Here is a 26,172-nt window from a genome sequence, read left to right on the forward strand (position 1 = left end):
AGTGCTAGACCTCAGCTAAATCTGGTAATGAATGGTGTGGCTGTTGAACAAGTAGAGGAGACTAAATTACTTGGCGTTACCTTAGATTGTAAACTGTCATGGTCAAAACATAGATTCAATGGTTGTAAAGATGGGGAGAGGTCTAGCCGTAATAAAGAGATGCTCTGCTTTTTTGACACCACACTCCAAAAAGCAAGTTCTACAGGCTCTAGTTTGGTCTAATCTTGCTTATTATAAAGGGCTGGACAATATATATTGTGTGACGATAGATGTTTTTCTAACGTTTCATATTACGCGCTATCGTTTATTTCGTTGTGTCGCAAATCACACTCTTTACGGCAATATTTTTAGTCAATTGGACGACGCTTTGCTTTCTTCCACACGGCTGCAACACAAACAAACATGGAGAGTGAACGTGGCACGGAGACACGGAACTCGTACCTAAGAGAGGGGCTACTTTGGTCGCATGGACGTGATTTGGGTATGAAAAGTCTGACACGGACCAGAAAACCGTCCTCTGCAAAATATGCCGCAGGCCGGCCCCGACAACAGGCTCAAACACCACTAACCTTTTTTACCACCTATGCAAGAATCATGTGAAACAGTACGGAGAGAGTCTACGGATGAGACCCAAAAAAGTACAGTCCAGTGCTCAAAACAAACCCCCGACTCAGACGTTGCAACAGGCTTTTGCCCGCGGCACACCATATGGCAAAGAATCATGAAGATGAAACGAGATAACAGCTGCCTTTACAACTTATATCTGCAAAGACATGGCCCCAATTTACACAGTCGAGAAACAGGGGTTTCGTGAGTTGGTGCTAACACTCGACCCAAGGTACCAAATGCAAATTGATACGTGACACGTATTAATGCCAAAGTAACATGCAAAACAGGCAAGCCCCCAAAAATATATTTTAGGCCTATATTTATTTTGTTTGCAACTATAGTTGAAGTGTTTTCTATTTACCTTTTTAGAGATATTAATATTTTGTTACATGCTTAATTGAACATTTTCACAAAGGTTCTAAATAAAAGGAGGAATAATCAAATATGAGGAAGTACCTTGTATTTGTTGAGTAGAATTCAAAATGTAATTAGAAATAGGCCTTTACATGTGGTCATTTTATATAAACTATTTATTCATTGAATTTACAAAAAATGTGCTATATCGTGATATGTTTTGTTATCGGCATTTGAGATTTTGGCTTTTGCAACAGCTAATGGGGATCCTAATAAAATACCAAAAAACACACTGTTGACGTTCTGTGGTGGTCGCTGCAGTAGGGAGGAGAGACAACGTGTGCTAGTCACACAGTTGTTAGCGGTTTTTTGAACACAGCAATTAAGCCAGGACAAGCACAATCAAATCAATTGTGGTCGGACTCCCTCTAATCATTTGTGTGTCTTAATTATTTCAACAAACAGTTCACTTAAAGCATCAGACAAGCTCAGTGCATATAGTTGATTTGATTAAAACACATAGTATGTGTCTATATGGAAAAATACACATTTAAAAAGTTCGACCAATCGAAAGAACAGACTCTTGGTCGCCCAAGATTTTTTTTTGTCGGGGACAGCCCTATTCTGAATAAATAACTGCCATTGCGTGTTCTCTTCTTTAAAGTTCTAATGGCTGCTGTATTTAACATTCAGCAAACAAGAGCTTGAATCTCTCTTCGAACAGTCTATTAGTATAAGAAATGCTAAAAGAAAAAATGTCCACCAAGCTATTCTAGTCTAGCTTTTCCTGGGACTCCAAGAGCTAAGTAGCGTTTTTTTAAGTAGACACGGCAACGGAGCGGAGGTGCGTATTGCGCAAGAGACAGAGGCTATAATTTAGAAGCTTATGCATAACACATCATTCGTTAGCTAAATATAAGGCCAATACTGCATTGAATGTATTACCTTAAAGAGGTAGGCTAGGACAACTATATATACACACACAGTGTACAAAACATTAGTAACACCTTCTTAATATTAAGTTGTACCCTCTTTTTCCCTCAGAACAGCCTCAATTCATCAGGGCATGTCCTCTACAAGTGTTCCACAGGGATGATGGCCCATGTTGCCTCCGATGCTTCCCACAGTTATGTCAAGTTGGCTGGTAGACCATTCTTGATACACAAGGGTAACTGTTGCGTGTGAAAAACCCAGCAGCGTTGCAGTTCTTTACACACTCACACTGGTTCATCTGGCACCTACTGCCATACCCCGTTCAAAGGCACTTAAATATTTTGTCTTGCCCATTCACCCTCTGAATGGCACACATACACAACCCATGTCTCAAGGCTTAAAAATCCTTCTTTAACCGATCTACACTGATTTTAAGTGGATTTAACAAGTGACATCAATAAGAGATCATAGCTTTCATCTGGATTCACCTGGTCAGTCTATTCGGACGGGATAGGTTTTACTGGGGGAGCTCAGGTAATGTAATTATGTGCATGAGCCCAAATCACCACATCCGTATTTTAGTCCCGTCCGAATCTTCCATGCAAGTCATTTTTACTTGGCAGGAAGGTTATTATCCCATCCTTAAAAACCTACAGTTTTTCGGGCAAACTCTCACGTCCTCTGATAACACATATCCCGTGTGAATCATCCCTGTGTATTGAAGGATATTACTGAGTTTAACAGGTGCTGCACCCAGTTTGGATAAGAACATGGGAACAAATTAATGCTTAAAACAATAATGCTATGCATGTAGTCTACAAATGGATATGTTTTGTCACATATCAACTTTTCAAGTGCCTATTCCTCTTTCGCCAAATACGTCAGTTAATTCAATTTGTGCATAGGTTACAGTTCATGGTTGTTATTGATAGGTCTTATCATTTTGACTTTCTTCGAACTGAAGGCCATTAGGCCAATATTAGGCCATCCCTAGACATTTAAAACATCTTCCCACCTAGAAGAGCCTCCAGGCTTCCGTCATAATTATCCATTTTGAATGAGGAAAACAATTATTACTGGGCATTTGGGTAAAGCTAATCCCATCCGAATCGTCCACTGGAAAAACTGACATGCTGGGGTAGTAATTACATCACCTACATTCTATAGTAATACTAGTCCCGTGTGAATAGGGCTTTAGTCATGGAAAGAGCAGGATGTTCTGTACACTCAGTGCATCTCAATCTTGACCAGGATTAGGCCGATCTATTTTGGATGCAATTTGAATGGAATTGATGGAGAGAGAAAGACAGCGGCAACGATATTTGAGTGACAGGCTGTTCTAAAACTCTTTACAATGAAAGAATAAGGTGACCCCCGAAAGCCAGATGGAGAAGAGTAAATTAGACACGCATTGTCATTATATTACTGTAGCAAATGTAGTCCTTCCTTTCACAAGAAAAAATTACCATGATGAGATGATAAACACATTGAACTACACTCCGTAGTGAGAAGCAGTGTCCCCACCATGAGTGTTGATGATTGGTCATGCAGATAGCAGAGAGGAGGCCGTTGAGAAGCCAGATTTAGACAGCGCATATCATTTAACAGTGCCATTTCACGTCATGCTGTTCATATAAATAATTTATTAGAAATTTACCGGTTTCTTGCAGTTATTTATCCTGGGAAAAGGGAGTGCGTTTGGGCTGGATATCTCGGTAACCCGGTTCCCACTATTCAACCCTGGTCTGAAGCAGCCTAGTCTCCTGAAACATCCTGTACAACTAACGTTGTGGGAAAGTTACCTGCAGGTTGTTGAGAGGGTCCATCTTCATGACTGGCCCAACAGTGCTGAGGGGGAGGCTGACTTCAATGGTCTGGTTTGGGCCGAGAGGGGTGAGGACCTGGAGTGGGCCGGCAGGGGCCAGTCCAAAACTAGAGAGAGAAGAGTCCCAGTCAGAACTAGATTTTTTTTTAAATTACATTCACACCAGAGATGGTTTCCTTATGACAGTCATATAGACTGTGACGGATGTTCCTCTCACCTGTTCCTGTTGAATTGGATGGCGAAGTCAGTCATGATGCTCATGGCCTTGTTGGTGAGGACCAGATCCATCTGGATGACCCCAGCACGCCGGGCGAAGGTCCCAGAGATCTCCAGACCTTTAGCCTTCATGGCTTGGAGCCACACCTGAGGAAAGAGGATACCATAAGAGGAACGTCTCTACAGTTTGTATTAAATAATAATAATTCAATTTATTTGTCAGACACCTTTCAGGGCACTCAATGAAATATCACATTAACAGTAGAATCTATACATCAGGTCAGAAAATCAAGAGCATCAATCAAAGTACAATTTAAAATCAACAGGACAACACGAAACAGGGAAGGGTTGGGTAGAGGATTCAAACATGGTTTAGGGTAAGGTTTGTTGGGGGGGGGACACATAGGGATACTGGGAGAGCACAGAAGGGATGTAGGACAGTGTCAATCATAGACCATAGGCATCCTTGGAGGTGTGTTTTCAGGAGTTTTTTTTAATGAGATAGCTATCTGCATGTTGTATGTATGGGGAAAGTGCATTCCAGAGCCTGGGTGCCGAGTTGGAGATGCGGAATGGGGGGGGGGGGTCGTTGACAAGGAGCCCACCAGAGGAGCATAAGGGTGCAGAGACTGGGAGAACATCAGAGAGGTAGGTGGGTATCAGGTTGTGGAGAGCGAGGAGTGTCTTCAGCATGATCATCTAGGAACATATAGGCCTAGTAGTTTCAGTGCATTCGGAAAGTATTCAGACCCCTTGACTTTTTCACATTTTGTTACGTTACAGCCTTATTCTAAAACGCATTCAATTGTTTTCCCCCCCTCAATCTACACACAATAACCCATAATGACAAAGCAAAAACTATTTCGGAATTTTTGTAAATTTATTTAAAAAAAAAAATGAAATATCAAATTTACATACGTATTCAGACTCTTTACTCAGTACTTTGTTGAAGCACCTTAGACAACGATTACATCCTTGAGTCTTCCTGGACATGACACTACAAGCTTGGCACACCTGTATTTGGGGAGTTTCCCCCATTCTTCTCTGCAGATCCTCTCAAGCTCTGTCAGGTTGGATGGGGAGCGTCGCTACACAGCTATTTTCAGGTCTCTCCAGAGATGTTTGATTGGGTTCAAGTTCGGGCCACTCAAAAGACATTTAGAGACTTGACCCGAAGCCACTCCTGTGTTGTCTTAGCTGTGTGCTTAGGGTTGTTGTCCTGTTGGAAGGTGAACCGTCACCCCAGTCGGTGGTCCTGAGCGCTCTGGAGCAGGTTTTCATCAAGGATCTCGCTGTAATTTACTCCATTCATCTTTCCCTCGATCCTGACTAGTCTACCAGTCCCTGCCACTGAAAAACGTCCCCACAGCATGATGCTGCCACCACCATACTCCACTGCAGGGATTGGTGCCAGGTTTCATCCAGACGTGACACTTGGCATTCAGGCCAAAGAGTTCAATCTTGGTTTCATCAGACCAGAGAATCTAGTTTCTCATGGTCAGAGTCCTTTAGGTGCCTTTTGGCAAACTCCAAGCGGGCTGTCATGTACCTTTTACTGAAGAGTGGCTTCCGTCTGGCCACTCTACCATAAAGGCCTATTTGGTGGAGTGCTGCAGAGATTGTTGTCCTTCTGGAAGGTTCTCCCATCTCCACAGAGGAACTGTAGATCTGTCAGTGACCATCGGGTTCTTGGTCACCTCCCTGACCAAGTCCCTTCTCCCACGATTGCTCAGTTTGCCCAGGCGGCCAGCTCTAGGAAGAATCTTGGTGGTTCCAAACTTCTTCCATTTAAGAACGAAGGAGACCACTGTCTTCTTGGGGACCTTCAATGCTGACATTTTTTGGTACCCTTCCCCAGATCTGTGCCTCGACACAATCCTGTCTCGGAACTCTACGGACAATTATTCTGACATGCATTGTCAACTGTGAGACCTTATACAGACAGGTGTGTGCCTTTCCATATCATGTCCAATCAATTGAATTTACCACAGGTGGACTCTAATCAAGTTGTTGAAACATCAAGGATGATCAATGGAAACAGGATGCACCCGAGCTCAAGTATCATAGCAAAAGGGTCTGAATACTTAAATTTTTAATACAATTTATAAAAACCTGTTTTTGCTTTGCCATTATGGAGTACTGTGGGTAGATTGATATTTAATCCATTTTAGAATAAGGCTGTAACGTAACAAAGTAGTATCAATACTATCATACTCTATCTATAGACACTCACTGTCTTGGGCGGAATGTATGCTCCCATCGGCATGCCAACCCCCCCTCCGAGGTCAAAGAGGTCTCCAAGGCCGCCTCCCACAGGAGCGTTTAGAGAGGCTGGCATCACAGCGGGAGCCGCGCCAAAACCAGCCCCCATCTTTGGATGAGAGACCATGTTAAAAGAGCTGAACATCAAAAAAATTGCACAGAAATATTATTTTTCAAAATTAAATGTTTAAACAACCAGGCTTACCGCAGGACTCCCACCAATATCTCCTCCAAGCTGAGGGAAGAGAGACAGGAGTTCAGTTTATACATTATTAGAATGGTACACCTTATTCCAGCAGGTTGAGGGAGATGCTAGAGGAAGACTGAGGGAGGGAGGTGGTTGTGTGATGAGGGGTTGCTAAGATAACCCTGTTCCATGACATATGAAAAGCATGGTTTTTAAACTGGGGAAGGTGAGATGAGAGCATACAGAACAGTGTTCTATATCTATGATGAGAGCTACTGAAGGGTCATATGGAGGTCGAAGAGCGCAGGACGAGCATCATGTATTCAGGCTTTCATTCAGATACCTCAGAAACTGTAAATACCAACTGTTTGCCAGCACAGTGGTCAGTTAGGTGGTTACACAGAAAAATCAGTATTGAAATACATCTCTCAAAAAAAAAAATATTATGAAGAGATGAGTGCAAATGGAAACCAGAAATGAATAGGGCCTAAACATCTAGAGTAGCGTGTTAAAATCATAACAAATACAGCTAGCTATAGTAAAGGCTTTTGGAACAACAAACACAACAAGACCTACAAAAGGTCTCAGAGGCCTGAAATAAACTTAAAAAGGAACATGTTGAGACGATAGGAAACATCTCTGATCTACTACAACAGACAGTGACACTGCAGCTAGAGATGGTGAGAGAGGTCATAGTACAGCACAGGGTACCATAAGGGGACTCCAGTCTAGTCTGTCTAGGAGCCTCTACTGATGCCCCTCAACCAACCTCAGCAGGGGGGCTGTGCTCAGTAGAGCTGTGGTCAGGGGGGCTGTCAGTGTGACTGTAGTCAGTGTAGTCAGTGTGGGTGTACACTGGCGACAGGGGCTGAGGTTACGGAGACTGTGGAGGGTCCGTCCGCGGGGGAACGTGTGGCTGATGGCAGGATGAATACAGTAGGGTTGTCATGTTAGATGTATTCATTGACATGGAACAATCAGGATGCATCAAGCACAGAGAAAGAATATTGAAGAGGTGAATACAGCACACAGTATGTATATACATACACACACACACACACACACACACACACACACACACACACACACGCACTTGTAGATACAGCAATGATAATGCCCTACTACTAGGCTTGGGCAGTATACCAGGGTATTTGGAAAAGCCACAGGATGGTTTTTCCAAAAAATAAAAAACAATTTATTTGTAGTTTTTCCAATAAATGTGTATATTTGTAGCTACGTTTTAAGTCGTTACCTGCAGTCAACTTGTGCAATACCATAGGAAATTGCATTCTTCATTTCTCCTGTCACATTATTTTAAATGATGAAGCTTACCATAGTTCCCCAGAACATTTGAGCCAGTCACATGTTTGTAAACAGCACAACGGGAGAAAGCGAGCTGGGGAGTACATAGCATTCTATAGCTATCAGCGAGCCTCTGTTGTGCAGCGCACATGAAGTAATGACGTTACACTTGTATGCAATTCACTACTAAATGTTTACCATCAGATATCTTGTAAGAGCTTTCTGCCAGAAGTCAAAGCACTCTGGATGAATTCTGTACAGCTGCCATTTATTCCCTGTGCTTCCTACGATCGTCGCCCCCCCCCCCCCCGCCGTTCTTCTCCCATCTGCTCCGTGTATACATGCTGCTCTTCCTTCAGAAAAACCTTCATCACAACTTTTTGCAAATGTCCACACTCACCGAAAATCACGTTCTGTAGCTACGCGTGTATAATTTTATTTGCTGAATTTGCAATTAGTTTATGTTCAGTAGCATTTAGCTAACAACATCTATGTCATTTCACAATTAGTTTGTGCAAATTTTGTTAGCATTCTATAATAGAGACCTAATGGTCTTTTCTTGCATTTTTAGCGCTCCCTTGTGTGCTATGCCGGTATTACCGTAAATCCAGGTATGAGAGAAGGACAGTATGACAATATAAAAGTCTGGATACCACCCAAGCATAGCTACTACATCTAACTAATGATGATGTAATGTGATGTGTGACTAGAGCTATGTCCTCTCTCCCTCCTTGTACTTTAGTTACCGGTTCAGACTCATCCATCTGCAGGTGTGGCATTAAAAAAATAGAGGAAAACACTCAGTCAAAAAGAAAAATAAGAAAGCAAAAAAAAAAAAAAATGACTATGTTCACTGGTTGACCAGGGGTAGCAGCACAGCAGGCTACAATGAGGTACCTACCAGGCTGTCCAGACCTCCACCAAGGAGATCCATGCCCCCCATCTGCATGCCGGAGGTGGGGTGGGTGGGGCCAGTGGTGGTTTGGGGTGCCATGTCCAGGTTGAGAAGGTCCCCCAGGAGGTCTCCCTGCGAGGGGATGATAGAGGTGGCAGCTTCAGGGGCAGAGCCCCCAGCAGTATTGCCCATGTCTGGGCTTTCCGTACCCTCTCCTCTGGGGGATGGAGAGACCAGGACAGAGAGAGTTAGACAACTGCAAAGATTCACCACAATAAAGGGGGTATTTAAGAACTTCACTTGTTTAACCTGGTTTGAATTCCTAAAAATGTAAAGAGAAGCCTAGTCTCAGCCAAGCTAAATTATCTAGAACTCTTGATTCAATAAACCAACCCTGCTTAATAATTGGTCCTAAGGTTATTTAAGGGAACACCATTGGCACATCTTAAATGCAACGAAAAGAACAATTAAATGGCATTAAGATTGAATTTAAAATCAGCCCAGTGCTGTGTGCTGCACTTCATGTCTGCTGGGAACACAGCCTCATGTGAGATCTTTCGGACATCTCTGATTCATCGAACGTGGCTTAAGCCAGTATAAAGTAAGGTATGCTTTACACAAAGTAAAGACTGGGTGTACCTCTAGGGGTAAATAACACTATTTAGGGGAATTACTCAGGTGCAAATAAGGTGTTTAGTCAGGGAAACTCAAGTGGGCCCTAAAAGTGTGTGTGTGTCTCACGATCCAGTGCGGGCGGGGAGCCTTTTGTGCATCACACCGCGGCTGCCCTCCACGAAGGCGCTGGGAGGCTTGTGGTAGACGGAGGCCAGCGTGCCGATGTGGCAGATGAGCTCCTCCAGCAGGGTGGGCTCAATCAGGTCCGTCTCCTCTGAGATCAGAGGCTTCTCGGCCAGCACCACCTCCTTGGCAGCCACAGGGTCAGTGGAGAGCAGACGCCAGTAGATGTAGCCACGGTCTCGCAGGTCCGGGTTGTCAGAGTCCTGCAGACAAGAGATTGAGAGGATGACTGATGTGGTGCATAATAAATATTAACTGCTTCACAGACTCCGCTCTCTGCCTGTTTTTCTCACTTATGTCATGTCAGATACTAAGCAAATAATCTAAAGAGTCAGGTTAGGTTCGATTCCCTGAGGGGTATAGCTAGAATAATCTACTCAGTCAATAATAAGAAAATCCAAGGGAAGATTTGAACAGCATCAGCATGGCTTAGAAGACACGCGGTACAAGGACATAAAAACCAGAACATCGGGAATATATTTTTGGTCCTGGCAGCTTCCTGGCAGTGTTGAAACTCCCCTGGCACTAAGCTCAAAAGTTAATGACAACTCCCACAGTCTGAGGAGAGAGATGAACTACTCATAAAACACACTAATAACACCCAAAACAAAAGATGTTCATATAATGCAACACTCAAACTCAAAAACACGCCGTCTCATCAGAAATAGTAGGGTACCGTTTATGGTGACGTTGTCACACGCTGTCAACTTGACACATTTCAATGAGTATCCCACTTTTCATATTGCTTCAGCAGTGCTGGAATGGCTAAGCCCTATCGTCAGGCAGACGCCACACGTGAATGCGTCATTCCATTTGTGGGAGGGGGAGAATCACGAATAAAAGCAGCCATTTCAATAGCGTCCCAGCAGGCTAGTTATTTATGGAGTGAAGGACGTTAGTGACAGCCACAGGAAGCACAGTAAATAAAATGGTGCCCTTGTTGTCAAGTTAGTCAAGGACATCCCATAGTAATTAGACCAATAAAAGAGCTTCAAGCATTTAGACTGCCCCACCAAGATCACAGCCCATCTTTTAAAACTGGGTGGTTCCCATCTTTTTAAACTGGGCGGTTCCCATCTTTTTAAACTGGGCTGTTCCCATCTTTTTAAACTGGGCTGTTCCCATCTTTTTAAACTGGGCTGTTCCCATCTTTTTAAACTGGGCTGTTCCCATCTTTTTAAACTGGGCTGTTCCCATCTTTTTAAACTGGGCTGTTCCCATCTTTTTAAACTGGGCTGTTCCCATCTTTTTAAACTGGGCTGTTCCCATCTTTTTAAACTGGGCTGTTCCCATCTTTTTAAACTGGGCTGTTCCCATCTTTTTAAACTGGGTTGTTCCCATCTTTTTAAACTGGGTTGTTCCCATCTTTTTAAACTGGGTTGTTCCCATCTTTTAAAACTGGGTTGTTCCCATCTTTTAAAACTGGGTTGTTCCCATCTTTTAAAACTGGGTTGTTCCCATCTTTTAAAACTGGGTTGTTCCCATCTTTTTAAACTGGGTTGTTCCCATCTTTTAAACTGGGTTGTTCCCATCTTTTAAACTGGGTTGTTCCCATCTTTTAAACTGGGTTGTTCCCATCAGCATTTGAGCAGAACACAATCAATCTTTATGTCCTTATTTTTGACCTTCCCTTTTTCCTGGTGTGTTGCTTGGCAGATTTAGGATAACACTTGAAGGTGCTCCAGACTTTCTGGAGAAAATGGTAGCCTAGTTGTTGGAAGACAGGACTATACATCTCCCATCTCTTTTACTTTTGGGAATTCTAAGTCAAGACAATCTGGTTTCTGTTCTTCTATTGGGCAATTAGAGTGAAAACTGACATGGCCTGAAGGCCCTGGCATAAGAAGCGTTGGTGTGAGACTGTGGCTGATTAGATCCCTGCTGTTGACTGTGTGTGTGCACACCGGGACACTCACCTGTGTGGCCAGGCTTAGCACCTGCTGCACCAGCTCCTGAGTCTCAGTGGGTTTCTTCAGGAACAGCTTCACTATGGCTGTCAGCAGCTGCAGTTGCACCTGGGAAACCAGAACAGACGAGACCAGCTATAACTCACTCATACTACGCACACCAACTCAGCTTATAGCTACAGTTGAAGTCAGAAGTTTACATACACTATAGCCAAATACATTTATACTCAGTTTTTCACAATTCCTGACATTTAATCCTAGTAAAGATTCCCTGTCTTTAGGTCAGTTAGGATCACCACTTTATTTTAAGAATGAGAAAATGTCAGAATAATAGAGAAAATTATTTATTTAAGCTTTTATTTCTTTCATCACATTCCCAGTGGGTCATAAGTTTACATATCCTCAATTAGTATTTGGTAGGATTGCCTTTAAATTGTTTAACTTCGGTCAAACATTTCAGGTAGCCTTCCACAAGCTTCCCACAATAAGTTGGGCGAATTTTGGCCCATTCCTCCTGACAGAGTTGGTGGAACTGAGTCAGGTTTGTAGGCCTCCTTGCTCACAAACACTTTTTCAGTTCTGCCCACAACTTTTCTATAGGATTGAGGTCAGGGCTTTGTGATGGCCATTCCAATACCTTGACTTTGTTGTCCTTAAGCCATTTTTCCACAACTTTGGAAGTATGCTTGGGGTCATTGTCCATTTGGAAGACCCATTTGCGACCAAGCTTTAACTTCCAGACTAATGTCTAGAGATGTTGCTTCAATATATCCACATAATATTCCTTTCTCATGATGCCATCAATTTTGTGAAGTGCACCAGTCCCTCCTGCAGCAAAGCAACCCCACAACATGATGCTGCCACCCCCGTGCTTCACGGTTGGGATGGTGTTCTTCAGCTTGCAAGCCTCCCCCTTTTACCTTCAAACATAATGGTCATAATGGCCAAAGAGTTCTATTTTTGTTTCATCAGACATTTCTCCAAAAAGTAACGATCTTTGTCCCCATGTGCAGTTGCAAACCGTAGTCTGGCTTTTTTATGGCGGTTTTGGAGCAGTGGCTTCTAACTTGCTGAGCGGCCTTTCAGGTTGTCGGTATAGGACTCGTTTTACTGTGGATATAGATACTTTTGTACCGGTTTCATCCAGCATTTTCACAGGATCCATTGCTGTTGTTCTGGGATCGACTTGCACTTTTCGCACCAAAGTACATTCATCTCTATGAGACAGAGCTTTCTGAGCGGTATGACGGCTGCGTGGTCCCATGGTGTTTATACTTGCGTACTATTGTTTGTACAGATGAACGTGGTACCTTCAGGCATTTGGAAATTTCTCCCATGGATGAACCAGACTTAGAGAGGTCTACATTTTTTTTCTGGGGTCTTGGCTGATTTCTTTTGATTTAACCATGATGTCAAGCAAAGAGGCACTGAGTTTGAAGGTAGGCCTGGAAGTACATCCACAGGTACACCTCCAATTGACTCAAATTACGCCAATTAGCCTATCAGAAGCTTCTAAAGCCATGACATAATTTTCTGGAATTTTCCAAGCTGACCCACTGGAATTGTGATACAGTGAATTATAAGTGAAATAATCTGTATGTAAACAATTGTTGGAAAAATTACTTGCGTCATGCACAAAGTAGAATTCCTAACCGACTTGCCAAAACTATAGTTTGTTAACAAGAAATTTGTGGAGTGGTTTAAAAACGAGTTTTAATGACTCCAACCTAATTATGTAAACTTCTGACTTCAACTGTACATACATAAAATCAGCAAAAAAAGAAAACGCCCCTTTTTCAGGACCCTGTCTTTCAAAGATAATTCATAAAAATCCTAATAACTTCACAGATCTTCATTGTAAAGGGTTTAAACACTGTTTCCCATGCTTGTTCAATGAACCATAAACAATTAATGAACATGCACCTGTGGAATGGTCGTTAAGACACTAACAGCTTACAGACTGTAGGCAATTAAGGTCACAGTTATGAAAACTTAGGACACTAAAGAGGCCTTTCTACTGACTCTGAAAAACACCAAAAGAAAGATACCCAGGGTCCCTGCTCATCTGCGTGAACAAGCCTTAGGCATGCTGCAAGGAGGCATGAGGACTGCAGATGTGGCCGGGGCAATAAATTGCAATGTCCGTACTGTGAGACGCCTAAGACAGCGCTACCGGAAGACAGGACGGACAGCTGATCGTCCTCGCAGTGGCAGACCACGTGTAACAACACCTGCACAGGATCAGTACATCCGAACAGCACACCTGCGGGACTAGTACAGGATGGCAACAACAACTGCCCGAGTTACACCAGGAACGCACAGTCCCTCCATCAGTGCTCAGACTGTCTGCAATAGGCTGAGAGAGGCTGGACTGAGGGCTTGTAGGCCTGTTGTAAGGCAGGTCCTCAACAGACATCACCGGCAACAACGATGGGCACAAACCCATCGTCGCTGGACCAGACAGGACTGGCAAAAAGTGCTCTTCACTGACGAGTCGCAGTTTTGTCTCACCAGGGGTGATGGTCGGATTCGCGTTTATCGTCGAAGGAATGAGCGTTACACCGAGGCCTGTACTCTGGAGCGGGATCGATTTGGAGGTGGAGGGTCCGTTATGGTCCGGGGGGGGGGGGTGTGTCACAGCATCATCGTACTGAGCTTGTTGTCATTGCAGGCAATCTCAACGCTGTGCGTTACAGGGAAGACAACCTCCTCCCTCATGTGGTACCCTTCCTGCAGGCTCATCCTGACATGACCCTCCAGCATGACAATGCCACCAGCCATACTGCTCATTTTGTGTGTGTTTCCTGCAAGACAGGAATGTCAGTGTTCTGCCATGGCCAGCGAAGAGCCCGGATCTCAATCCCATTGAGCACGTCTGGTTGGATCAGAGGGTGAGGGCTAGGGCCATTCCCCCCAGAAATGTCCGGGAACTTGCAGGTGCCTTGGTGGAAGAGTGGGGTAACATCTCACAGCAAGAACTGGCAAATCTGGTGCAGTCCGTGAGGAGGAGATGCACTGCAGTACTTAATGCAGCTGGTGGCCACACCAGATACTGACTGTTACTTTAGATTTTGACCTCCCCTTTGTTCAGGAACACATTATTCCATTTCTGTTAGTCACATGTCTGTGAAACTAGTTCAGTTTGTCTCAGTTGTTGAATCTTATGTTTATTCAAATATTTAGACGTTAAGTTTGCTGAATATAAACGCAGTTGACAGTGAGAGGACGTTTCTTTTTTTGCTGAGTTTACATACATGCAGTACAAAAAAGCAGTATGTACTAAACAACATTTGCACAACACTTCAAACTAAACACGTACTCTACAAAGAGTTCGGCATGTAGCGTTTAATACTGAAAAAAATTACAACTCAACAGCCTGAACAAAAATCTCTCTCCAATGCATCAATACTATGTCTAAATCTTTACTACTAAAATGGAGCAGAATGAATTAATCTATGGCTTAGCCTGTGGTTTCCAAACAAGCAGAGCTAATCCCGAAACAAAACATGTGCAGAATACTCTAGACTACTCCGTATACATGGATCCACAGAGGAGGATATAATACCAACTGCTTCAAGGAGGAAACACTACACACTTCAATTTCTACTGTAGTGTTCCCATTAAAGTGTCATGTTTTTTTCCATTATTATCATCGAGAGACTGGTTAGAAGATGACGTTTATAGGAAACAAAGACGAGGTACTTAAAATGTCTCTCCATGAGTCTACAGTTTTTCCTAACTTCATCAAAAACAGCTTGAATTCTTACAGTAAATCAATGCTCTTTCACAAGCAGTGCCTTTAAGCGTGCCATAACCAACCAGTCAGCATCTTCATAAAGCTGCTGTTGTTGCCTCTTGATAGCTAAAACAGCAGTTATCCTGTGAGACTACAACAGCCCCTCTTTTCAAAGTCAGCCAGTCAAGTATAGGCCTACTCTCTCTTGCTATAGGCTACTAAATGTAGTCCCCCCCTCCCCCAATATCTCACAGTATTCACAGAACGGTTCCATTGAAGCCTGTTTAGAGTGAGCAGTAAACGGCATATTGCCAGCGTCTCAAATGGCACCCTATTCCCTATGTAGTGCACTACTTTGGACCAGGGCTAATAGTGCACTGTATAGGGAATAGGGTGCCATTTGGGACAGGGCCCATGTGTGAGTGAGTCAGACCTGGGTGCTCTCGTCGTGGAAGCCCTCCAGGAAGCTCTCCAGCAGTTCGTCAGCGTTGTCGATCCTCTCAGCATACTCTCCTACGATCCAGATCATAGCTGCCCGGGCCTCCGGCTCATCCAGGGAGTCCAGGTTCTCACACAGCGTGGCGATCACACTCTCATACCTGGGAACAGACCATGGTTAGGAACTAATGAATCAGTACCAAGTCATTGTCCACACACAGACGGAAAAACATTTTCAAATGGGAAATTGGTTTGCAGTCATTTTGTATTTTTTTTTCTCGTTTTACCATATTTCTCAACTGTTGTCAGTTGAATATAAAATGTTATCGACTCTGCAGCATTCCTCAAGAATGGTATTAGCATAAATGCCAACAGCATCTGAACAGGCTGTGCTGGAGCAGTAATGCGAGCCAAGGGCAAGGCAATAGAATCTGTTCATGCTGTTGCATAGACAAAGAAACATTTCACAGCCTCTGAACCTTCACTTCACTAAATTATAGGACTTTTATTTTGTTTTACTCTTTGCCCCTGTATTTACATGACTGCACATAATAAAATATTTTGTGGGCTTTCTTGCGAACACAATTACAAAACTTCATACTGGATGAACTGCTATTTTCTGCATCACTTTTTGCTGGAAAAAAAAGAGAGAAAAAAAAGGAGGGAACAGAATGTCTTAAATTACGATGATTCACTACCCAACACCTAAAAAGACCAAGAAAAGAGTTACCAAACAGGACAAACAGCAATCATCCATTCCCTGGCATAAATAGAATGTAGGAATATACAGCAACAGCTAACAAACTTAATTACAGAGTAATGCAGGTTCAATGAGTGACTCGTGGCTGTGAGGTCATGTTCAGTAAACAGCAGTCCAGTAAGTTAAGTAGGTGCAGGGTGACATGGACTGGGTTTCCAGTGGGTAGGAGGTTTGTCTGTCTATGTGGCACATGGATCCAGCCTACTGAGCCTTGATAGAGTAGGGGTCAGGCTCTGGCTGCCTTTGACTTGGGCTGCCTGGGCGTTGTCAGGGGCAGGGATTCAGCGCTACGCACTGCGAACTGACACCTTGCATAGCTATGAGTGAGAGAGGTTAGAGGAGTCTTCACTCGGCCCAAAAGCTCATTTTCATGCCTTTCACGATGAAAGCCAAGCAGAAAACCCGCTGTCAGAGTAATGAGCTTTCTCCCTACCTCTCAGGCCAAGATGTGATCTGGGTGGCAGTGAGCCGGAACAGACAGGGCTCCAGTGTGTGGGTGCAGATATGTGCGAGTATAAATGCATTTGCTAGCGCTAGTACGCTATGCTTGTCTTAAGTGACAACAGGAGAAACCATAAACCATTTTAACAAGCATGGCAATCTCTGCTGAGGTGTAATACAACCTCTGTATGACTCATTGAATATCAATCTCCCTCAAAATTGTCCATGGCTGGTTTAGTCCATCGCTATACTTCTGGTTGCCTTAAACACTAATGAGATTGCCTGTCAGATCTCAACAGCCTATCTATCTTGATGGTTGGAATGATTTCCCAGTAAACATCTTGCACACAGAAAAATAACACTACCCTACTTACATCTGTAAGTGCTTCCTGGTTAGGCTCCTTCACTGATTAACTAAGTTGTGATATACGCAGTGCCTCTTCCATCAGTCATTCATTTCACCTTATAATTGTGAAACGATTTGAGGATCCATTCATAGGAAAACCAAACACGAATTGGGTTATAAGGATTGCGAGCCCTATGTGCCCGGGTCAAAAGTAGCATACTATATAGTGAATTGGGTGCCATTTGGGATGCACTGTGTAATAACCAGGCCTGGACCTGACAGGACCATCAACAGGTGACCTACTTGTTTGGGTACTTGCGGAAGATGTCCTTGATGACCACGATGGCCTCCTGCACCACATAGTTGACCTTGGTCTGGATGAGGTCCAGCAGGGTGCTCACACAGCGCTCCGCTGATTGCTGACAGACAGACAGATGCTGTCAGCCAAACACAGAGCAGGCCAGAGAGACCCTACCAAATCGGCATTATTCAGGCTTTCAATAGTTATGGTGACAATCATCTGGCTTGGTCATCACAAGCATGAAAAAGCGCCAACATTTCACAGACATATATATACTGCACAGTAAACTCATGACACACATTCATTAGGCTAGCAGTAAAACATTACAGTTAACGTGAGGGTTTGCTGTATAGGACTTTAAACACTATGTATAGGACCTGTCATGGCCAAAAGTTTTGAGAATGTGGAAATTAATATTTGTGTCAAAGTTTGTTGCTTCAGTGTCTTTAGATATTTTTGTCAGATATTACTATGGAATACTGAAGTATAATTACAAGCATTTCATAAGTGTCAAAGGCTTTTATTGACAATTACATGAAGTTGATGCAAAGAGTCAATATTTCCAGTGTTGACCCTTCTTTTTCAAGACCTCTGCAATCCACCCTGGCATGCTGTCAATTAACTTCTGAGTCACATCCTGACGCAGCCCATTCTTGCATAATCAATGCTTGGAGTTTGTCAGAATTTGTTTCCTGGCTATGGACCCAAAATATCGATGTTTTGTTCCCCGAGCCACTTAGTTATCACTTTTGCCTTATGGCAAGGTGCTCCATCATGCTGGAAAAGGCATTGTTCATCACCAAACTGTTCCTGGATGGTTGGGAGAAGTTGCTCTTGGAGGATGTGTTGGTACCATTCTTTATTCATGGCAGTGTTCTTAGGCAAAATTGTGAGTGAGCTCACTCCCTTGGCTGAGAAGCAACCCCACACATAAATGGTCTCAGGATGCTTTAATGATGGCATGACACAGGACTGATGGTAGCGCTCACCTTGTCTTCCCCGGACAAGCTTTTTTCCGGATGCCCCAAACAATCGGAAAGGAGATTCATCAGAGAAAATGACTTTACCCCAGTCCTCAGCAGTCCAATCCCTGTACCTTTTGCAGAATATCAGTCTGTCCCTGATGTTTTTCCTGGAAAGAGAAATGCCTTCTTTGCTCCCATTCTTGACACCAGGCAATCCTCCAAAAGTCTTCGCCTCACTGTGCGTGCAGATGCACTCACACCTGCCTGCTGCCTATCCTGAGCAAGCTCTGTACTGGTGGTGCCCCGATCCCGCAGCTGAATCAACTTTAGGAGACGGTCCTGGCACTTGCTGGACTTTCTTGGGCGCCCTGAAGCCTTCTTCACAACAATTGAACCGCTCTCCATGAATTTCTTGATGATCCGATAAATGGTTGATTATAGGTGCAATCTTACTGGCAGCAATATCCTTGCCTGTGAAGCCCTTTTTGTGCAAAGCAATGATGACGGCACGTGTTTCCTTGCAGGTAACCATGCTTGACAGAGGAAGAACAATGATTCCAAGCACCACCCTACTTTTGAAGCTTCCAGACTGTTTTTCAAATTCAATCAGCATGACAGAGTGATCTCCAGCCATGTCCTCGTCAACACTCACACCTGTGTTAATGAGAGAATCACTGACATGATGTCAGATGGTCCTTTTGTGGCAGGGCTGAAATGCAGTGGAAATGTTTTTGGGGATTCAGTTCATTTGCATGGCAAAGAGGGACTGATCACACTTCATAACATTCTGGAGTATATGCAAATTGCCATCATACAAACTGAGGCAGCAGACTTTGTGAAAATTAATATTTGTGTCATTCTCAAAACTTTTGGCCACGACTGTACAGCTACATCTACTTTCCCTCTCTCACCTCCACTTTGATGGCACAGCGGCCGATGGCTCGGACTGCCTTCCGCACAAAGTCAACATCCACCTCAGTGGCATACTCCTTCAGCTCTGCCAGCACCTAAAAAAATACACCAGCATGGGGTCACCAATATTGGCTTTCATCTTGTCTAGGAATCACATTACTGCTTGTCCATGTTACTTCTCAAATGATTACTTATTGAATTAAAAAAACATGGCTTCTAAAGGTTCTAACTGTAACAGTAGTGTGTGTGTGGGTCACCTGGGCGATATTAGCTTGAGATGCCAGGCGGATCATGATGTCCAGTTTCTCCAGCTTGACGTAGATGGGATCGTTGTACTTCACAAAGAACACCTTCATCTCATGCTTCAGGATCTCTGGGCTGCAGAGAAAAAAGTATGATTGCCATCAATAGAACATTTATTTGTCATTTCAATAACGGTGGAATTAGCAGAATACAGCCAACACATCCAAACTATTTAATGTGCCGAGGAATCACTGGTAGCGTCCCAAATGGCACCCTATTCCATATATAGTGCACTAATTTGGACCAGGGCCCAGGTCAAAATATGTGCACTATATAGGGGGGCAAGGTTCTCCAACCCTGTTCCTGGAGAGCTACCGTCCTGTAGGTTCACTCCAACCCGTATTTAGCGTACCTGATTCTAATAGTTGGTTGATAAGCAGAATCAGGTTAGTTACAACTGGGGTTGGAGTGAAAACCTACAGGAGGGTAGCTCTCCAGGAACAGGGTTGGAGAGCCCTGATATAGGGACGAGAGCGCTATTAGGATAGCACACACACTGAATAACTGTATTAAGCTGCGACACTCATTTCTGCTAGTAGTCCCTCTGTCCCTCCTACCGTTTCTGTACGATGAGGTTGATGTTCCTCAGGGCCACGTACTGCAGCTCGGGCTCTGCAGACAGCAGGGTGACCAGGGGCGGGGCCAGCTTCTTCAGCAGGGTGCCATAGTAGTCCAGGTCCTTAGGAAGCATCTCCATGAACTTCATCAGCACCTTGACCGCCGACAGCACCACCGCAGAGTTGGCATGGGACAGACGGGGGGTCACCCGCTCACAGATACTACAGAATGAGAGAGGGAGGACAGAGATGAGACAAGAGACGAGTACAGATAGAGGGAAGGAGAGAGTGGGGAAATGTACACTTCATATACAGCAGATGGACGTGGACACTGACAGGGAGAATCAGTGTGTCAGATAAAGCAATAAACTAGGAGGCATCCGGTGCTTTCTGACCTCTGGGACTCGCGGTCGTCGCGAGGGGTGTAGTTGGCCAGGCAGTCCAGAATGAAGATCTGACCCCACTCGGTGCACTCGTTGAGGGCCGTCAGCAGCTTGTTGATGGACTGGGGGTTCAGGTCCAGCAGATTACTGTTGGGGTGGGACTCTGCAATCTCAGACAGGGCTGCCACAGCATTCGCAACCACCTGAAAGAGAAGGAAAGGGCCAGAAAGTGGGCAAGTTAGACTGCAAGAGCACATATCTCATTGCAGTCCACTAGGGTAACAGAGGTCATTCATTGCCGAATGGCAGCCATGACACTTCCCCACACCTCTCATTCTTGAAAAGTAGGACTTTAGTTCTAGAGCCAGTAGGCTAACCCAAGGTCAGGTAGTCTAGCAGGCTGGTCACCCTGCCATGGGAGCCTCACCATAGGGTTGGAGTCAGATATAAGGTCCTTGAGGGTGTCCAGGAAGCCCTGGTCCTCCACCAGCTGGGCATTGATGTCATGGAGCTTAGCCACACACACAGCTGCAGTCTTCCTCACGTAGGGGTCCTCGTCCTTCAGACATTTCCTCAGAGGCTCACACAGGTACTCAGTGATCTTGTCCACGCGGATGCAGCCCATAGTACGCACAGCCAGGGCCCGGATCAGGGGGTTAGGGTCCTCACAGTCCTGAAGGGGGAGGAGAGTCTCTATGTTAGTTTTCACACACTGAGGAGTATTGAGATGTCGCTACCAGTCCTCTAACTTAACAGACAGTGAGAAAACCCTTTAGAGCAATAGGTCAGTACTGTTTGTCGGACCTGCCCTGGTTTTGTGCTTTACCTTGACGAAGGTGTTGACAGCCATGATGGCCATGTCGGGCTGGCTCTTGGCATAGTTCATCAGGTACAGGTAGACTAGCTTCTTCAGCTCCAGGTTGTCAGTCTGCATGCAGTTCACCACATCTGGAAACAGGGCACTGGGGGAGGGGGAGCCATAGATCATGAGGATCTATGAAATCAGCTACTAGTGAATTATAGGATCTCTATGTGGGAGCAGAGTCAGGATGGGCCATAAATATTGACCACATTCTCACATGTTCAGAGATGACACAGTGCCATCTGAGGGTGGCAATGGACAATGTTATAGCGCATGTTTTGACCATGAGTTTCTGACATCGTCTAACAGGATTCACCTGACATCTTTCCCAACGGTCATGGAGGCAATGACCTTCTTCACAGCCTCCTTCTTCTTCTCCTTCTTATCGCTGTTCAGCTCGGCTTTCAGCTCAAAGATCTCTCCTGCGCACACATGAAAACGGAGCATAACAGATAGCAGAAGTGTGTGTACGTGGAGTAGTCATACATAATGCGGCAGATCAAGACTGGTATATATAACCAGTCACTGTAGGGTGCCCTGCATATAACCAGACACGACACGAACACGTTAATTATTATAGAGATTAGGTTGACATAGAACTGTTTAAACATTTGTGGTTGGGAGCCATTTTTGTTCTATAACATTTTAGGTCTCCCTGACTGATTACACAACATTTGGATTAGTGCCTAAAAACAAGTCATGATTCATGACTAATATGACAAGAGTAGCCTAAAGCTGAGCTCTGAATAAAGGTTAACAATAAATAGGCCAACTTGAAATTCACTTTGGAAAGTAATAAATAATAAGACCTTTCTTTGTAGTGGTGAAATACTTGGAGTCCGTCATCTTGGATCCAAATTGTCGGTTCTCCTGCAAGGGAACGAGAGAGAAAAACTTGTTTTCCCTAAAAGGAGAGGGATCCACAAAGGAGACAGGAAACTGTAAAAGTGCAAGTGTAGGCAAAATAGGAGGACGTTCTTTCTTCCATCACTTGGACACTTGGCTGTGATGTTTTTCTATGAGATAACACAATGGACAATGTGTAAAAACACATTGGTCGACTAAAAAACAGCACATAGTCAAATCAGCTAGCCTGACTGGTGGTGTCCTCTGGGGTCTACAGAATCTCAGTAAGCAGCCCTGGAGCCCTGCAGCGCACAGCACTATCCATTTCCTGTTGTTGAATTCCACTTTATCCTTTATGCTAAAGGTCTTCCCACAAAAACTAAAAAACACTACTCTATACTAAAAAGCAACACTGAAAGTAGCAGGCTTTGAAAGTAACAACGCTGTGAAAACAAAAGCATTTGTCTCTTATTTCACTGAACCCCCCCAACTTTAGAACAATATGATGAGTTTTGGCAATGTGTCTCACATGTTGATGCAATATGAATGGTGCTGTAGCAGTCAGTGCGTTGACTCCATGGACCATTTCATCAATCATCATTAACGCCCAGTATTAATACTTTTTTTCTGCACAAGGTAGCTCTATAGACGTCAATGTAAAGTTTGACTGTATGAACAAAAAAACAAAAATGCCACTACTACCACCATGTTATCACATCCTGCTCCCACAGTGATAACGCAGAGAGCACAATGCCTGTTGAGAGGCCGTCTGGATGGGCAAAGAGAACAATGACAGGTGGAAGATAAATGTTGCTGCCCACCGCCCTGTCACACTGGCTGGACAAGTTTCTAAATTGCAGTGCTGTGTGGTGGTGGTTCATTTGACAGGACCCTCAAATTCCCTGGGACTAAAAGTCACTACTCTGAGATTAGATTTAGCTCAAACCCTGATAGAGTAATGTTAGCTAAAATGTTATAGTTTGAGGTGCATGAATAAAATGTTGTTACCTACATTCAAATGTGTAGGAACTGTATTACTACTGTATCATGACCACCAGATCTGTGGCCCTTTGGGAACAAATATATGAACTGAGTATGCTCACAGTAAGGCCTAATTGCTGTGTTATGGCAATAACTGGCAGTCAACAGCCAGCTGTCATAATGCAAATGTTGCCTCGATACAGACTGCCTTTGCATCTAACGTTAGCATTAAGTCAATTATTCAAAGATACAAGTTGCTGTAAATTAATCACTATTCTTTAACAACTAGTTAGCTAGTTTTCAAAGGTTTAGTAAAGGAGTTGAAACTAACAAACAATGCGTGGCATCTGACAGAGAACAGGAGCCATTCGACAGCTGTCAAAATCAAGCGTTTGACCGATTGTTATTAAACTTACCTAACTGTTAACTAGCTAGGTTGCTAATAGTGTTAGCTAGATGGCACGCTAGCTGCTTAGCTACAACAGATGCTAGTTTAATAAACCCGGGGCCATAACATATTGAAATACCCTGTAAATGAGCTACTTATGTGGATAAGGTACAATGTTAAAAGCCCTGGCAAAATATGATCATCATAACTAACTACTAACACGTTCACACTTCCTCATTGTGATTACTAACTAACATTAGCCAACATTTAGCTAGTTAGCCAGAATGGTTAGCATTACCTCGGCTCTACTCTCATTCACCTCAAAAGCTAACTTGTATCAAGACAAATGGAATGGCACAAATTAGATTTTGAACATAGTTATCTTTCTAACTTCGATTGATCACTCACGCATAATTGATTAGCCCACTCCATGTTTGTTTGCTGAATGAACCTGCTGCTAAACGACTGTACAATTTGCTAGCTAGCTGATGCTCTGCAGTCTGGCTAAAGAAATGACCTTCTAATGTAGGGGCTTAAGGAAGCATTTGCCGGGATAGTTAAGCTCTTAATCTATCGACCTATTTTCAAATCCAACTCCACAGAATTAACGTACCTACTGAAGTTAAAATTAGACACGACACAGAGTAAAATGGAACATAAAATCGACAGGCAGCTTACCGTGGCGAAGTGTGTTTAATTTGTCCTGGCTTCGTTCGTTCCCTCCCACTTGAAAATCGCCATCATATGTTGTTTTTTTACTTCCGACTTCCGTAATAAGGTTATTACGCTTCAATGGGACAGAAGTCCGTGTGTTTTGGGGATTCTGGATGACGAGACAGCTAGCAACAATTACAATAAGCGGGGAATCGTAGCTGGCTTGTTTCATCATGTTCTTTTTTAACTAGGCAAGTCAGTTAAGAACAAGTGCTTATTTAAAATGACACCTAGGAACAGTGGGTTAACTGCCTTGTTCAGGGGCAGAACAACAGATTTTTACCGTGTCAGCTCAGGGATTCAATCTAGCAACCTTCTGGTTACTGGCCCAACGCTAGGCTACCTGCCACTCCAACATGATACCATGTCTTGTTTTGAGGTGTTTTGATTGATGTCATGTCTAATCTAATATGGCTAAAATTCACTAGCTTAGCTAACCATCAGCTGTAACAATGTATTTGAGAGACAAGTGCTCATTGTGCACATTTATTCATGTTTTCAATAAACATTGGAAATAAATTGTTGACAACATGTAAACTATATTTTAAGCCAACCCCATCTGTTTTACCCCATAGTTGGGCATGCATTGGTTTTGTAGCCAAACTACCAACCCATCTATATGAACATGACTCATTTGGTGAGAATAATATCTTTCTTCAATTAACTAGGATATCAGATCACTATTTTCACATGATATACACTGAACAAAAATATACATGCAACATGTAAAGTGTTGGTCCCATGTTTCATGAGCTGAAATAAAAGATCCCAGACATTTTCCATATGCACAAAAAGCTTATTTCTCTCTACTTTTGTGCACAAATTGGTTTACATCCCTGTTAGTGAGCATTTCTCCTTTGCCAAGATAATCCATCCCCCTGACCGGTGTGGCATATCAAGAAGCTGATTATACAACATGACAATGCTGGGGACAATAAAAGGCCACTCTAAAATGTGCAGTTTTGTCACACAATGCCACAGATGTCTTAAGTGTTGAGGGAGTGTGGAATTTGCATGCTGACTGCAGGAATGTCCACCGGCGCTAGCTGTTGCCAGATATTTTTATGTTAATTTCTCTACCATAATCTGCCTCTAACATCGTTTTAGAGAATTTGGCAGTATGTCCAAGCGGCCTCACAACCTCAGACCACGTGCATGGCGTTGTGTGGGCGAGCGGTTTGCTCATGTCAACGTTATGAACGTTATGAACGCCATCACCTCATTTTTCAGCATGATAATACACAGCCCCATGTGACAAGGATCTGTACATAATTCCTGGAAGCTGAAAATGTCCCAGTTCTTCCATGGCCTGCATACTCACCAGACATGTCACCCATTGAGCATTTTTGGAATGCTCTAGATCGACGTGTACGACAGCGTGTTCCAGTTCCCGCCAATATCCAGCAACTTTCGCAAAGCCATTGAAGAGGAGTGGGACAACATTCCACAGGCCACAGTCAACAGCCTGATCAATGCAAAGGAGCTGCGTCGCGCTGCATGAGGCAAATGGTGGTCACACCAAATACTGACTGGTTTTCTGATCCATGCCCCTACTTATTTTAAGGCATCTGTGACCGACCAATGCATATCTGTATTCCCAGTCATGTGAAATCCATAGATTAGGGCCTAATTTATTTATTTCAATTGACTGATTTCCTTGTAAGAACTGTAACTCAGTAAAATCTTTGAAATTGTTGCATGTTGCGTTTGTATTTTTGTTCAGTATAGACCAATCAGTCCATTTTCTTGAACAACTAGATATATGCCCAAACTGAGATGGAGCCTGATCACAGTATGATTTAAAAATATGGAAAAAATGTATCTGGAAAACAAATCTCTCCCTCACACATCGCACTGAGCACGGACCGACGCCGAAGTCTCTTGGATGTCTTTTTTCAGTCCTGTCTATGATTGGTTCAGATTTGATCTAGTCTGGTCCGGACCAAATCTG

The 26,172-nt window shown here is 43.7% G+C and overlaps 1 protein-coding gene across 4 annotated transcripts in view; it reads right to left on the reverse strand.

The window, feature by feature from the left end:
• LOC129853634 (AP-1 complex subunit beta-1-like) overlaps positions 1-24,443 on the reverse strand; it is a 50,780-nt gene extending 26,337 nt beyond the window's left edge. Inside the window, exons 1-19 of one of the 4 annotated variants that reach the window (XM_055919894.1) lie at positions 24,186-24,443; positions 22,102-22,162; positions 21,609-21,714; positions 21,257-21,392; positions 20,858-21,103; positions 20,443-20,633; positions 20,048-20,269; positions 19,445-19,565; positions 19,187-19,282; positions 17,313-17,428; positions 15,458-15,623; positions 11,298-11,396; positions 9,325-9,584; positions 8,590-8,800; positions 8,435-8,452; positions 6,405-6,434; positions 6,171-6,308; positions 3,939-4,084; positions 3,699-3,828 (exon numbers count right to left, since the gene is read on the reverse strand). In XM_055919894.1, the coding sequence (XP_055775869.1) occupies positions 3,699-3,828; positions 3,939-4,084; positions 6,171-6,308; positions 6,405-6,434; positions 8,435-8,452; positions 8,590-8,800; positions 9,325-9,584; positions 11,298-11,396; positions 15,458-15,623; positions 17,313-17,428; positions 19,187-19,282; positions 19,445-19,565; positions 20,048-20,269; positions 20,443-20,633; positions 20,858-21,103; positions 21,257-21,392; positions 21,609-21,714; positions 22,102-22,138 (2,469 nt within the window). In that variant the 5' untranslated portion in view covers positions 22,139-22,162; positions 24,186-24,443. Of the gene's footprint in view, positions 1-3,698; positions 3,829-3,938; positions 4,085-6,170; positions 6,309-6,404; positions 6,435-8,434; positions 8,453-8,589; positions 8,801-9,324; positions 9,585-11,297; positions 11,397-15,457; positions 15,624-17,312; positions 17,429-19,186; positions 19,283-19,444; positions 19,566-20,047; positions 20,270-20,442; positions 20,634-20,857; positions 21,104-21,256; positions 21,393-21,608; positions 21,715-22,101; positions 22,163-23,915; positions 24,065-24,120; positions 24,144-24,185 lie in introns of those variants that run through there. The other 3 variants (XM_055919895.1, XM_055919892.1, XM_055919893.1) reach the window with 3 other exon arrangements.
• Positions 24,444-26,172: the final 1,729 nt, after the last annotated feature.

Source organism: Salvelinus fontinalis, chromosome 4 (genome assembly GCF_029448725.1).
Source record: "Salvelinus fontinalis isolate EN_2023a chromosome 4, ASM2944872v1, whole genome shotgun sequence".
NCBI classification, from domain to species: domain Eukaryota; kingdom Metazoa; phylum Chordata; class Actinopteri; order Salmoniformes; family Salmonidae; genus Salvelinus; species Salvelinus fontinalis.